Source organism: Astyanax mexicanus, chromosome 21 (genome assembly GCF_023375975.1).
Source record: "Astyanax mexicanus isolate ESR-SI-001 chromosome 21, AstMex3_surface, whole genome shotgun sequence".
NCBI classification, from domain to species: Eukaryota; Metazoa; Chordata; class Actinopteri; order Characiformes; family Acestrorhamphidae; genus Astyanax; species Astyanax mexicanus.
The window spans coordinates 22,890,468-22,906,381 of record NC_064428.1 but is presented as its reverse complement, the minus strand read 5'-3'; the positions used below and the strand labels follow the sequence as shown (position 1 = coordinate 22,906,381).

Here is a 15,914-nt window from a genome sequence, read left to right as displayed (position 1 = left end):
ATAAGAGGTTTTAGAGTAAAGAGGTCTGACTGTGTGTTGGTCTATCACTTAAAATCTCAACAAAATACATTTAAGTTTGTGGTTGTAAGGTGACCAAATTTGTGAAATGTTCAAGCAGTAAGAATATTTTTTTTTAGCAAGCCACTGTAACTTCAAGGGGGGTTCTAACCTGCCCTTTGTTGTCACTCTGTCTCTCAGCTGTGAATCACCTGCCCTAGATCAGACGTGTCTCAGTCTATATCTGCAAATGTTTTTTAATATTAACAAGAAGAAACACCAATGATCAGCTGTTTAAAGACTGAGATCATCTGAGCAAACAAGTGGAGTGGAGTCAGGTGTGCTCCAGCAGCCTGTTTGAAACGAAAACCTGCAGTCATGCCGTTCCTCTGCAGATAAGACTGGACATCCCTGCCATTTATCAACCCTATTCTGTTCAACTAAAGGGTAAAACCATTCCCTAACGTCCAAAAAAACCCCAAAAAACTTTAATATACAGAAACATCACCTGCAGGAAGAAGAGACGCTGTGTGATTTCCTGGATCAGCTCTTCAGAGACGTCCTCCGGGAAGAACTTGGCTCTGAATTTAAACTGCAGAGGGTTTTCTTTCTTCACGTCCTGCTGGGTCACCTAAAGAACAAACACATCTACAAGTTACACACAGAGCGAAGGCATGAATAGACCAACTTTGTAGTTCTATATTAACAGACTGTAGTCTTATCATAGTTTTTATTTTTTTTCAGGACCCCACAGGACAACATGATTTTGTTAAATGTTGCTATTGTTCCACTTATGCCATTTTAATGGCATTCAATTAGTCTTAAAAGAAGGCTTGAACTACCATGCAATGATCTACAGTAGCAACGTTCTTTCTGTTAAAAAAATTTATACAGTTAATAACTACTGACTGTTATGTCTTTATTTCTCATCTCGGACTTTCTCTTTCATCCTTAACATGCTGTATTAAAGACCACCTCATACCCAGAAGAGGCCTGAATACTTTCCACTAGAACCACTTGTTAAAGAAATCCTGCTGTACATCATCATGACAGTTCCACACGGCCCTGCCGGCTGGGATCAATTCAAGCTCCACCATTAAACACTCCTCCTTTGCTCTCTTCTTTCCATTTTCTCCGTCCCTTTCTCCCTCTCTCCCTTTCTCACACACAAACAAGCACACATGCACACTGAAGCACATTTGGAATCTGCAGTAGGCAAACATTATACCCAGGAGGCCTGAATTGAGCTGCACTTAACTAGAGTGAGAGCCAACACACACACACAGTCAGACACACAAAGTCAAGACACAGATACACAGTCACAAAGACAGACACAGACAGTCAGACAGACAGCCACACACAGTTGATCAGACAGTCAGAGTCAGTCACAGTCAGATACAGTTAGTCAGAAACAGTCACAGTAAGTCAATCACAGTCAGACAGACACACAGTCAGACACAGTAAGTGAGAGACACAGTCAGAAGACAGACACAGTAAGTCAGACACAGTGTCAGACACAGTGTCAGACACAGTGTCAGACACAGTGTCAGACACAGTCAGTGAGACAGACACAGTCAGTCAGACAGACACAATCAGTCAGACAGACACAATCAGTCAGACACAGACACAGTCAGTCAGATACAGACACACATGTACGGCACATACATTGCATTATGTACTGTGCAGGGTTTCCTGTCGCCCTTAAACGTTAAGGTGGTCGGCTTGAAAACAAATGCAACTAAATGACCATCTAGTGTCCACCTAACAAAATAATAGTAACCACCTAGGATACCACAGCATCCAGCTGCCAACCACTTATAACAGCAGCAACATATCTTGAAAGGTCCAAGTCCAAGTCCTCCTAATGTCTATACATCTAATACATTGATTTTAATGGATTGGAACAAACAATAGAAATTAATTTAATAATTTAAATACCCATTATCAAAAGATTAGCCTTAATCAAGAAAAAGTGTGATTAATCAAATATTCCTACTGTGATTATTTTTTTTTATCAATTGACACCACTAGTTTAAACCTGATTGTAAAGCATCCTTGGGCATTACTTAATTTATTTATCCATCCCTCCATCCATCTACAGCATTTTTTGCACAAGGCTTATTTAAACTTTGATTCATTTGTTTATTGTTGTTTTTTTGTTTGTTTGTTTTGCAAAAACACATTTATTCCCCGTTTTAATCCAAAAGGTTCTGTTTCCCTATACACAGAACAAACTGAACAAACACACACAAAAACGTGTGCAGGCACACACACTTCTCATTTAAAATGGATCTGGTCTGAGGCTTCTTTTCACTGCTTGGCTCTCCAGAGCAGGAAGGCCATTAAACTGCACATCAGAGGCCCATGCTTAACCACAGGCTAATCGGAGCTAGAGCTGTGGAGCTGGCAGGGGCTGTGGAAAGGGGAAGGGGAGAGAAAGAAAAAAAGGAGAGAAAAAAAAAACGACTCACCTTCTTATTAAGCTTCAGCCACGTGGTGTAGCCCTTACTGTCTGTGTACTGCAGCCCAAAGAACCAAACCTCACGCAGACCCACTGTTTTCACCACCTAAATAAATTAGACAGACAGATTACAATTTTTGTCATCCACATTGTCAATTATATTAATTCATTTTAGGGTATTTTTTTTAGTAATGATACGATACAACAGTTTTTTTTAATTATTATTATTTCAAAAAAACTACCACTGCAGGAGTTTCTTGCAAGAGTTTCATACATTCATTATAAATAAATAAATCTATAAACATCTGTCTATTTCATACAAAAGTAACTTGCAAATACCCTGAATTTGACTAAAATACAAATAAATGTCCAAAACAGATACAGGTCTGGAAAAAAATAAGAGAACACTTAAATATGATGAGTTTCATTGATTTTACCAAATTGAAAACCTCTGGAATATAATCAAGAGGAAGATGGATGATCACAAGCCATCAAACCAAGCTGAACTGCTTGAATGTTTGCACCAGGAATGGCTCAAAGTTATCCAAAAGCAGTGCGTAAGACTGGTGGAGGAGAACATGCTGAGATGCATGAAAACTGTGGTTAAAATCAGTGTTATTCCACCAAATATTGATTTCTGAACTCTTGAAACTTTATGAATATTAACTTGTTTTTTTTTTTTTTTTTTGCATTATTTGAGGTCTGAAAGCTCTGCATCTTTTTTGTTATTTCAGCCATTTCTCATTTTCTGCAAATAGATGCTCTAAATGAATGTTTTTATTTGGAGAAAAAATAAATCCTGCATAGAAGAAAAAGATACATCAAGAAGCATCTATGATCAATTTAGTATCGCATCGCAGACCTCTATTATACAGCTATTGGTGTAGAATTATCTGGGTCATATTAAACAAAGACTAAAAAGACACGCTGGTGAAAAGCTAAGTGATTCAGATAGATCTTCTAGCACTGACAGTCTGCATTAAATTCTACAGGTTTTGCCAGATCACAGCAATCAACATTTTAAAAGGTTCCTACAACTCCAGATGTGGTTAACACATTTGTGAAATTAGCTGCAGCTCTCTGCATGACTGAGTGCAGCTCTGCGACCCTTATGCGAGAACACACCCAAGCCAAAAGTGAGAACCAAAAGTGTGAAAATACGGGTAGCAATATAGCAAGCAAAACCACGCTCAAGATAGCACAAAACATCTCTGAGCAGTTAAATTCTGCAGATAGTTTGAGATCTGTGGAGGTCAGACAGAGGTGGGGACAGAGGCATGTGTGTTGAATTCCTTCTGATAGATTACAACCCATAAAGTCACCCACACTATCTGACGTGCAGTGTTGACATAAAAAAATGACAAACATCTGGACACAGCTTGGATACAAGCATTGATTTTAGCCCTGGAATAAATACCTTTCTGCTGTAATACATGATAGCAGATCAACAGTGCTTGAGATGACTGATGAACTGATCAGTGGTTTTGGGGCTGATAGCAATCGCTGATCACCTTTCAGCATGATCAGCTAATCACAAATACAGATTAAGGGCAGAACAGGATGTAATGTTCTGCTTTGTCCTCAAGAAAAGATTAACTTTACTTTTTTGAAATCAACCACATTAAAAACACGGTCAACCTCTGAGAACTAGCAGCAAGAGTCTGGAAGTTCCTGGTTTCTGAACCAAGTGTGTGCTAGCTCTTCTATGTCCTGATACCCTGATCACCGTATGGAACAGAGTGATGTACTCTTAAGAGGGATATCCAAGTAGTGGTGTTTATCCAAGAAGTAATTTTTTTTTTCTCACACTTTCTACAAACAATAGGTTGTGAAATGGTATATTGATACAGCAAAATATATTGTAATTTTTTTAGCAATATGTAATAAATATGCAACATCAAATTTCAATATACTAAATTTCAATATACTTCAATATACTTTTTTTTTAATAAACCTATGCACTCGAAGGCTTTTTTTAGAGGCACACTTCAAACTGAGGGTTATGAGAATTACTGGCAAGATGGCAGAACAAGCAACCACAGAAACACACAAACGCAAATATTTTCCCTGTTAAAAATAATGATTAGCACTATATTACCATAGTTTAATGAGTAGTTTCAATGTTTTATGGCCGAATTGCTAGTAGGTTGTCTTAGTAGCAAGCTAGCAAACTAACTTTCCTGTTCCACATTAAACGGTGCACCAGACAGCAGGGGCTGCAGTATTTAAGGTGGAACAGAAAAATAAAAGCTAATCAAAGCTAATTTCAGCTCCGGGAAATTAAGGAATAGACAATAACAATTAATTTCTGCACCGTCTCCCCCCTTTCCGAAAACAACTAGTTAACCAGCAGCTAGGTTACTGAACTTGAGCGCTCCTGATGACATATCAGGTGTTTGAAGGGTTGTCCCAATTGGGCCAATGGGTGAAATGGGATTGGGCCTAAAGTCCCCAACACTCCAATCCTGATCTCGAACGAATGCTCTGTAAAGAATAAACTGGACTATCTGCGTATTCAGCTTGACACCAGTGAGGACATGTCATAACTGAGATCTAGATCAGGCCACAGATTTATATAAATTATATATCTTATAAACTGTGCAGTACATTATTGGGATCTACGGTGTTTATTTATGGATCAGTGGGATTTTTTTCATGGTATATCAGCTTGACTTAGGCTAACAAAGTTAGCATTTGGTAAAGCTAGTTAGCTAACTGTGAATTAAGTTCTACAAAATCCACTTGAGCTGATAAAATTGCTTGCATTGTAGAGTAGAAGTTATTAAACTCGTCTAGCACTCGTTCATATAGGTTCAGCTTCAGCTTCACATCTGTTGAAGGGTTAAGAAGGCAGATAACTCTCTGATGTTTTAAAAATGGACTACTATAGTCAAGTCCGTGTTCATTTTTACGTTTAAATGTTGAATTTTAAAACTAGTTCAACAGAATAGGTTTGGACAGTCAGTCAAAATGTATCAAAACAACAAAATCCTACTAAAATGTTGCCACATTTTGACTTGGCTGTATGATCACATTCATTGTGAAAGGTGGTGCGTGTTGGCTGACACCTTTCAAAATAAGAAAATGAGTATTTCCTAATGTGATTGGTATGACCCATGTGACAAATGATGACTCCCTGTTAATCTCTCTAAACATGAGGCTGTTTACTCTGAAGTAATTAACAAACACCACTGCCAGAGTGAATCACAAGCTGAAATGGGCACAACAGCCAACATCTTTAAATAGTGACTGAGCGAGCGCCATCCGGTGCCATCTCTACGAAGATGTGGGTAAATGTCGCACTGCTTTTCCGCAAAGGTCTTGAGGCGGGAGTGCTTACGTCCCAGAACAAATGGGCATCGGAGCGGCAGGAAGTGCACCCTGACTGCAATAGCAGATGAGCAGCACCTTAAAACTGATCTAGGATTAGTATCCCTTGTCCAAGACATGACCTTTTCTTTTAATGGCACGTCAACTGGAAGCTGTTCTCGGATCAGTGTAAAAGGGTAACTTGAATCGACGTCCTGCGGCCCTCCCTCTGCTGCTCCATGGCACTGTTGCCTGGAATGCGGAATGCTGGCCGGGGGAGGCGAGGATAGGGTGCCTTCTCTTAAAGGGACAGAAACTAAACAAGGAATGCAGTAGAACACCTCAAATCCCAAACATCATGTACAGATACTGAAACCTTTGGCAACAGTCATGCAAGCAATCAAGTCATGCCACAGACAGGCCAATCCAAGACATCTGAATGATTCCCTTTGGTAGTTTTCACACAAGGTTTAAGATCAGTAACTCGCTGGAAGAAGAACTTATATCCCGAACGTCTCAAATCTATGGCTGACAGAAAAAGACTTCCAGTAAGAACTGCCCTGTATTTAGTGCCATACATATTTCTTTCAATCCTGACCAGTCATAGACTTAAATCTGTTTTTTAGCTCAATCTGACTCAGATCTGATTTTTTTCATGGCTATGTGAATGTGCCAAATCTGATTTTTTTTTTCTTCTTGACCTGAGCCTGTACTTCAGAAAAGCTCCAGCAAAAGATGCTTCACATATGAGCTGCTAACACAAAGTGGTCTTTAAGTTGATAGTAATGGAACATAATGTATCGAGTGGCCCTGAAATAAACAGATTTGTTTGCGAGAACTTCCTCAGCCTCGAGGCTTTCTAACTCTGGACTAGGTTCCTCTATGGAAAACTGCAACTAGCTCAATCATGGAACAAAATAAAGAGTAAGGCTGGGTGTATTGGCTCTAAAATAATATCACGATATTACATGGTATTTTTGTGATAACGATACTCTTAGCGATATGACAAAACACTGAAATAAAAAAAAATCAAGACTCAAGAATTTTATTATTTTATTAAATCAAGAATTTTATTATTGCATAAGATATAATATGGCACACCCCTAACTGTGCTTTTAAAAAAGTTCCTTTCTGTTGGTGAAGGTGTTGTTTATACACGTATCAATGTGAACATGTGAGACATTTTAGGGACAGATTTGTTCACATTACACACAGATACAGCTCACTTACATAAGTAAATGTAAACCGTCAAGATAGCCAAATCTGATCTAAGCAAAAAATCTGATTTGAGAAATAAGGCTTGTAATGTGAATGAAGCCTTAAAGTGCCTTTCAATGAGAAGCATTGCCACAGTATGATTGTGCCACCACCATGCTTCACAGTGTAATGTTATTTTCTAGGTAATTTATGGCTTTCTTACCAAAAGAGGTAAACGCACAGGCACTCACAAACCATCAGTTTTATGCTGATATACTTTAAAAAACAATCAAAACCACTCTTCGGCTCATTGACCTAATTCCTCTCATTGAACAGTGTGAGCAACATTGATTACATTGTTGTCAAAAATTGAGGAAAAAGCTAAAATAAATGTCTTTGTATCCACCAAAAAGAATGTGACCTCTTAGTTGTGTTGTCCAGTTAGAGTTGAACTGAACTGGAGTCTAACGTGGATCTCATGCTTAGCATAAACACTGCTCATTATAACGACAATTTCCTTGCTAGATTATTTTTGTATGTTTTACATTTATATTGGCATATCTTTAAAGACCATAACTTTTTACTTAATATGCTATGAGCTAAAAGTGTGCCATATCGTATTATAATGCTATAATATTGCCAGAATTTATTTTTTTTGCCAATTTCGTTATACTATTTTATGGCCATATGTGAAATTATGTTCTAATCTAACAGTGTGAGACTTCTCCACGCCTCCTTTAATTTAAGCACTTCATTAAAATGCCTTTAAGCTTTAAAAAGCATTTAAAAGCTTAGGAGTTTTCAAAGAACAAAATCAGATTTAAAGCCAATTCTCTTCTGACTTATCACTGCCATCATTGCAACATTACACTACTATTTCAACCTAAACATGCAGTAGGACTGCATGGCTTCAATGCTGATGCTTTATTTCATTCCCAGTTACATTCTTAGTGTTTTTAAATCTTGGCAAGTGTGTCAACAGTAGCTATACTCACTGAAACTACTCAAACATTCAATTAACGAGCAAACACAAACACACACACAGTTTCTTTTTACAGACACTTTACTTAATGGAGTCTACAAATCGATTAAACGAAAGGCGACAGAACAGCTCACGAGGGACCTTCAGTTTGAACAACAGAGATCCTTCGGTGAAAGTGGTCTTTAAGTCGATAGTAATGGAACATAATGTATCGAGTGACACTGAAATAAACAGATTTGTTTGCGAGAACTTCCTCAGCCTTGGGGCCTTCTAACTCTGGACTAGGTTCCTCTATGGAAAACTGCAACTAGCTCCATCATGAAACAAAGCTGAGAGAGCAGCTTAGATCAGCAGAACATTACACACCTACCCCAACACTGTTTAACCCCTGAGGGTGAAAATAAAGCAGACGACAGCATTGGGGACTATCAAATTAATATTTTAGCCATTGGCTATAATAATATTGCAGAAAGCATACATGTTTGCTTTAGCCAGCAACTCAGCAGGGGGCTTAGTGATTGTGACCACCAGAGAGAATAGAGAGTATTGTACAAGTATAGAAGTACCTATAACCTATAATAGTATGGAAAACGCTAATAAAAAAAAAAAGAACAAACTGTCAAACAAAAATTCTCACATTTCTGCAAATATTGGATTAGATCCTTCAATGGGACATCTCTATAGAAATGAAACTTAGATAAACTTGTGTACAGCAGCATAAAGTTGTTGTATCAAAAAAAAAAAAAAGCTTGGACAGCCCATTCCTTCATTTTTATAGTGTTGTCCAATGAAAAAAAATGCATATATAATAAAATATTTTTTTGTTGGATATTATAAATCCATTCCAGCATACTATACAATCCAAAACAGTTGGGATATTTATCACTTTGTAATGTTGCCATTCCTTATTGCAACATATTTCAAAAAGTTTTGATACCAAGTAATGAAGTGTTTCAGGTGGTATTTTGTTAATAAAAATGGAGATCTACTGCCCAGCTTCTCAAAGAATCAGCTATTTGTGGATACTGCTTTTGTAACAAATCATATTTGTTTTGTAACAAATCATATTTGTAAAATTAATCATAATTTATTTTTATTTTTTTTACTTTATTACCAGCCATAAATTTCCCCAGTCCCCACTTCTTTTGGAATGTGTTGTAGGCCAGTAAATTACCGTATTTTACGCACTATAAGGCACATTTAAAATAATTTAATTTACCCAAAAATCAACAGTGCGTCTTATAATCTGGTGTGCCTTGTGTAATTTTACCAGTCAGGTTGTAAGGAGCAGCAAAGCCACTCTGCGTACAGCGTTAGAGATTGGTTTTATAGTGTAGTTCTCCAGGACCTAGACTCAGGACTGAAGCAGTATTAGTATTACTATTAGCTACTAACCGCGCTAAGCGCTAGCTCTTTTGCCATTCAATGGTGAGTGTTATTGGCCTGTAGCCTGCTGCTAACTCAGGCTAGCACTGCTGGATCAGCTTTAGCATTACCCGCTAAGTGCTGGTTAGCACGTTCGCCTTTCAAAGGTGAGTATTTCGGACTGTAGTCTTCCCATTTGAAGTGTTAAAACAAGCTACGTGGAACAAACCACTAGCTAATATTGCCCTGGGTTACCGGAACACTCAGGGTTCCTCAGTGTAGCGCTGTCTGTCTAGCCTTAGTGTAAATCTGGAAATCTAAGCTTACTGTGGACAAATGGAAGCGCTTTACTCACGCAAATAAACTTTTTTTTTTTAAGAGATTAACATGCAGTGCTTGTTTGACTTTAAAAATAATGCACCTTATAATCTGGTGCTCCTTGTGTATGAAAATAGACATTTATTGACTGTGCACCTTATAATCTGGTGTGCGTTATAGTGCGAAAAATAAGATGCGGAAAATAAATTAAATGTTGACCAGATAAACCATGACATATTTTTGGCTCATTCAATGAAAGTGAAATTTACGTAAGGTTTTAAAGCTGTTCCAACATTTTTTTCTGTATAATGCAGCTTGCGTTATTGTCACAAAACTCACATTATGCTGACTGTGGCCCAAATTTCAGCTGGTCAATGCAATTTCAGAGTGACAAAGCACAACTGAAGCAGAAAGAGCAGATGTATAGCACTGGTGTGGGCACACAGCAAACAAAAAAAAAACAACCTTTTGCCCCCATGCCATCATATGAGGTGACATCACCACCAAATGACAAAGCAGCCCAGTCTTCTAGCAATGGCTCTGCTGCACAGCTCTACAGTACGACACTGTTGAAAGCCCGCACACAGAGAAGGAGTCTGCTGTCTTGATTGTTTCCTCCTACAAGGGGAAAAATGCTTCTGGGAACCCAACAAAACCTGGCAATTTAAAGAAAAATACATTTCTAGGGTTTCTTGGTCCTACAGTTTAATAACATCCCACTTCAAATGGTCCATTCTATCCCACAAGAGCCTGGCTTTCCTGTTCTTACCCGTTCACATTTGCCCATTGCAGAACTTGCCTAAATGTGTTCACTTCAAAAGACTTATAATAATAATAAAAATATGATTTTCCACATATGTTTAGCAGTATGAATCTTACAAAAGCTGATCCTACAAAAGCCTTGTCCACCGAAAATGCTGTGCATGTAGAATGCTTAGATCACAGCAAGTCTACACAAGGTTTATACTGGCAAGAACACACCTTACAGAGTCAAAATTTTACTACAATGTGAATAAAAACCATCTGAACAATAAGATGATAATTTTTAGGATCTTAAGGACATTGTCCCTTCCCTTTCTTCTTCTTCTTCACAGTTAGAAAGCTTTCAGTCAACTTTTTTTTATGTACCTAATTTTTGCACTATAAGGCGCACCGAATTATAGGCATAAACGTCTATTTTCTGATCTATTTTCATTACATTACATAACATTACATTAGGCAGATGCTTTTGTCCAAAGCAACTTACAATAGTGAAGTACAAAAGTAAAAACATCTTTAGATAGGGCCTAAAGGAGGTCGAAGGGAAATAATGGGATTGAGGAGTGAAGGAGGGGAAGAAGGAAATGAGGTTAGTGTGTTCGAGGTGTTAAAGCTCACCTTCCGTCGTTTTTTCTTTCATTTTAAAATGTCTAGTTGTGGTCTCTAGTATGAATGAATGACACGTGAGCCGTTTTTGTAAAAAAAAAAGTGGTCAGGTGTCTCTGTATAGCTCTTTTTTAATGGACTGTTTTAGGGGTGTGTCCAAAATGACCGGATTCCAGCTTTGCTCATGAATATTCATACATGCAAACAGCATGCAAATATCTCTCCTCTGATTGGCTAGGAGCACTGCGACGCCAGTCCACCGCTCTGCCGCTCACTGCCTCCCACCTCCTATCTGATGAGCGGTGATGTTGCGTCGCTTCAGCTCCGCCTCTGGGAGTTTCTTGAGCCAAGGTGGGCTGGTCTGTGAGTTTCTGCCTACGTAGGCAGAAAGATAATTTAAAATTCACCCGTTTTTCGGAGGGGGGGAGGGGGGATTTCTTTGCTTAGCTCCTGCAGACAATGGGGGCTGCAAAACAGTTTAATGTGCAGGTGTACACATTCGACTCGGAGAGACCTACTGTATTCCACAAAAAACAAGAAAAATCGGATTTTCGCGGAAGGTGAGCTTTAAGAGAGTAAGTGCTCTTTGAAGAGCTCTGTCTTTAGGAGTTTATTAAAGATAGCGAGAGATTCTCCTGATCTGGTAGTGGAAGGTAATTTGTTCTACCATTGGGGGACTCTGTATGAGAACAGTCTGGATTGCTTTGTGATTTTCATACATAAGGCACACCGGATTAAGTCAAATAAGCGCCGGATGTTAATCTACACATTTTTCTCTCCTGAAAACGGTTCATTTGGGTGAGTAAAACTCTGTAAACGGGAAGGCTACAGTCCGATATACACACCTCTAAATGGCGAAAGAGCTAACTAGCGCATAGCAGGTAATGTTAAACGTTAATCATGCTCCAGCAGTGCTAGCCAAGGTTAGGAGCAGGCTACAGGTCGATAATACTCACATCTGAAAGGCAAAAGTGCTAGCGCCTAGCGCGGTAAGCATATCATGCAAATATTGCTCCAGTCTCGAGTCTTAGTGCTGGAGACTTAAACTATGGAACTAAACTATAACACTGCACTTCAGCGGAGAGTCTTTACTGCTTCTTAATTCCTGACTAGTAAAATTCTTACACAAGGTGCACCGGATTATACGGCGCCTTATAGTGTGAAAAAGACTATTCTCATACAGAGTAGGGCTGCCACGATTAGTCGACTAGTCACGATTATGTCGACTATTAAAATAGTCGACGACTAATTTAATAGTCGATTAGTGTTTTTTTTTTTTTTCTTTGTTTTTCTCTCCAAACTGCTGCGACTGCCTTTCTGTCCTGGACGCACATGCGCAGTAGTGGAAACCGGGGTAGGTAGTGGACGACATCTCAGGACATTATACAGACAGGCTCTGGTTTCATGGCTACCCCGCTACAGAACTCAAAAGTGTGGGATCACCAAGAAAATAAAAGTGAAACGCGTGCAATGCAATATCTGCAATGAAGAACTTGCCTTCCTCGGCAGGAAAACCGCGATGCACGAGCACCTGAAAAGGAGGCATGTCGTGGCTGATTAAATGACGAAGAAGCTAAATTGCTATTTAGCTGCTAAAATTAGCGTAAACAGAGCGTTAACTTAGTACTTAACTTACTCATCTTGATAGCTTTAAAACAGAGGTCACTAATAGGCGGACCGCGATCCGGATCCGGACCCAGACGTTGTCACAAATGCCGTCCCAAACCGATAAACTACAGAGAAGGATTTCATTCTGACAGTGGCTTCTGTTTTCAGTGCTTTTCGGTGCAGTAAACTCACAGATCAGTCATGTGTGGTGTAAAATCACCAAACGCTCTCCTCTGCCAATCAGATCTGTGCAGACCGCTGCCCTGTGTACGGTAATGTACACAATATCTGGACAGAGAGGCATTTTTTATTAATATACTTTTTTTTCATAATAGTTCAAACAACCTCACGGTTGAGATGTTTCATAAATGCCAGTGCCTTATCCTTATTTTACACAGTTGTTTACACTTTATGCTAAACAGTAAAATAATTGTCTGTTACAACAAGCTGCATATTTCATTAAAGGTTTAATGAACTATGATTTTAATTGTTTTTATTTTTAGTTAGCATATAGCTGAAATCTAATGTTGGTTGTATAATAGCAGCTGCATTCTATTGTGATAAACTGTGTTTTATATTCAATTAACGTATGATCCGATTAGTCGACTAATCATAAAAAATAATCGGTGATTAGTCGACTATAAAAATAATCGTTTGTGGCAGCCCTAATACAGAGTCCCCCAATGGTGGAACAAACTACCTTCTACTACCAGATCAGGAGAACCTCTTGCTATCTTTAAGAAACTCCTGAAGACAGAGCTCTTTAAAAGAGCACTTACTCTCTTAACACATCTAACACACTAACTACTTCTAACCTCATTTCCTTCCTCCCCTTCTCTACTCCTCTATCCCATTATTTCCCTTTGACCTCTTTTAGGCCCTATCCAAAGATGTTTTACCTTTAATTTCTATTACTTTTGTACTTCATTATTGTAAGTCGCTTTGCACAAAAGTGTCTGCCAAATGTAATGTAATGTAATATAATGTAATGTAAAATATGGTAAATGAATGATGGAGAGGCTAGCACTTTACACTTAGAGAACAGACAAACTCTGCCTCCCCACTACAATTCCCAGAAAGCATCTGCCAGGTTCAATCATTCGTTCCCAGAATTCTGAGAGACTGTTTGAGCTGCCATTAAATTACGTCTCTATATTACAGCTGGCTAATTTAGTTCTCATTCACTCTCACTTACTCAGACATAAAGGATCTATTGAGGGTTTATTTTGCTGTTTTATATTAATTAAAAATGTGGAACAAATAAATGTGTGTTTAGATAAATGGTAAGGAAGACTAAAATTCTGACTCTGTCTACACTAACTCATTCCTGCACTGCTGGGTTAGCCTTTGTAGTCTTTTGGGAAAGAGGGGGGTAGTTGTGGTTAGATGCGCTGTGGGTAATTAGCATAACCAAAAGGATCCAGTGCCGTGTGGTCCAGCGGGCGAGGAGCTACCACTATGATTTGGGAGATCGCTGGTGCGAATCCTGGTCATGCAGCTTGCCAACAGCTGCCAGTGTCCTGAGAGCACACAACTGGCCTTGCTCTCTCTGTGGGTGGGTAGAAGGCGCTCTTCCCTTCATCAGTCCAAAGGGTGATGTCAATCAACACAACGCGTCTTTGAGCCGATGTATTGAAACCAAACTACTTGCACTTTCCTCCAAGTGCACTGGCTACTCGCCAATGCTGCATGCTAGCATGAAGCTGAACGATTCAATACAGATCAGATGAATGCATCTTTCAGTGGTTTGCTTACCTGGTCAAAGAGTTGTTTGCCTGTGGTGTTTGGCTGGATGGCAAACTCCAGCTCTGCATCCATTGTGGTCACCCGTACATTGATCTAAAGTTCAAAGAAAGGAAAAAAGAAAAACAATCGGTTACTACAACATAAAATGAGTTTTCTTTGCCCCAACATTGCCAAAATTTATAGCCTGAAGTAACACCTTCACCTGTCACAGTCTATTCTCTGTATATGCGGGTGCCATAACTGATGCATTGGTCACTGCTTTCATTCTTTTGTAGAAGACAATGGACGATATCAAGGTCAGCAAAAATGATTACGGTCATATCTATACATTATGCAATAAGTCTCTTAAAATTATTGTCTCAGGCCCAGTGGGGCCGACAAGTGCAAATACATTTTTATCACAAGATTGACTTAATACACCAAGTACTCCTAAATTGCATGGCACACTGATAATAACCGCAGACTACAAATGGTAAAAAAAAAAAAAAAAAAAAAAAAAAAAAAAAAGGACAATGACAAGGCCAGCTGCTTGATTCACGTGGACAGAAAGGTCAGCCACAACTGGGTCACTCATTCTCTGGCAGCACAGTGAGAGAGTGGCTACGTGTGCCATCAGCTGAGATTACAGACACATCCAGCTTTCTTTTCCATTACTTCTGGGAAAAGAAGTGTGTGTGTTGGTGCTATATTGTCACACACTTCAAAATATTTATCAGGGATGCACTAAATAAATGGCAGCGCAAACAGTACAAAGTATTCACTCAGCCTTCCTAATCATGAACCTCCAAACTGTATGTGGTATTCAGATTATCTTAAGAACAGAAGAGCGCAAAGTGCTTCCATTGAAAGGATTTCTATGGTTGAGCACCTCCATCTAAGCCTGACATCACAAAGCTTAATGCAACTACATTAGATGTATTGGTGTAAAGCTTTAATGAATTGACACATATATATATCACCTTTCTAGAAACCATGGACGCTTTACCATTTACACGTTGTACACACAACCATTTTTTCAGCACTCATCCACAGTTGCAGCCAATAGCCTACAGCGTACTCTCAACCGGAACGGTCATACATACATTTCATACGCACAATCCTATACATACATATACAACCTAATTTTAGAGGATTACATTTTTCTGGGCAATTTATTTAATTGACCTGATCTCTATGTTTTTAGACTGTGGGAAGAAACCGGAGTCCCCGGAGGAAACCCTCGCAGACACAGGGAGAACATGGAAACTGCAAAGAGGACCTGCGAATATGGTTGAAGAGTGCAGATATAAAACTTCCACCCAAACTGCCCCAAGTTTGTTTTTACCATGTTTTCTCCTAGTTTACCAACACAAATTTTCTTCTCTGGATGGCAGTGAATATAAATGATCTATTGCTGGAAAAATAGTTTGGCATAGCTAGCTCCTTTACTCAGTGTCCACAGCAGTATTTATTTACTTTAAACCAAATACAATCATAAACAACGACGCTTAATATGAACTGACCGGAAATTTAAAACACAAATACAGGGCAGTGTGAAGACTCAGCTCAAACATGAAGTTCAGTCTG

The 15,914-nt window shown here is 38.9% G+C and overlaps 1 protein-coding gene across 1 annotated transcript in view; it reads right to left on the bottom strand.

Annotated features, from left to right (window-relative positions):
- The window catches only part of LOC103042331 (radixin), a 74,027-nt gene that overhangs the window by 22,265 nt on the left and 35,848 nt on the right, over positions 1 to 15,914 (bottom strand). Inside the window, exons 3-5 of the mRNA XM_022674783.2 lie at positions 14,358 to 14,441; positions 2,469 to 2,564; positions 506 to 628 (exon numbers count right to left, since the gene is read on the bottom strand). Coding sequence (XP_022530504.1) covers positions 506 to 628; positions 2,469 to 2,564; positions 14,358 to 14,441 — 303 coding nt within the window. The remainder of the gene's footprint in view (positions 1 to 505; positions 629 to 2,468; positions 2,565 to 14,357; positions 14,442 to 15,914) is intronic.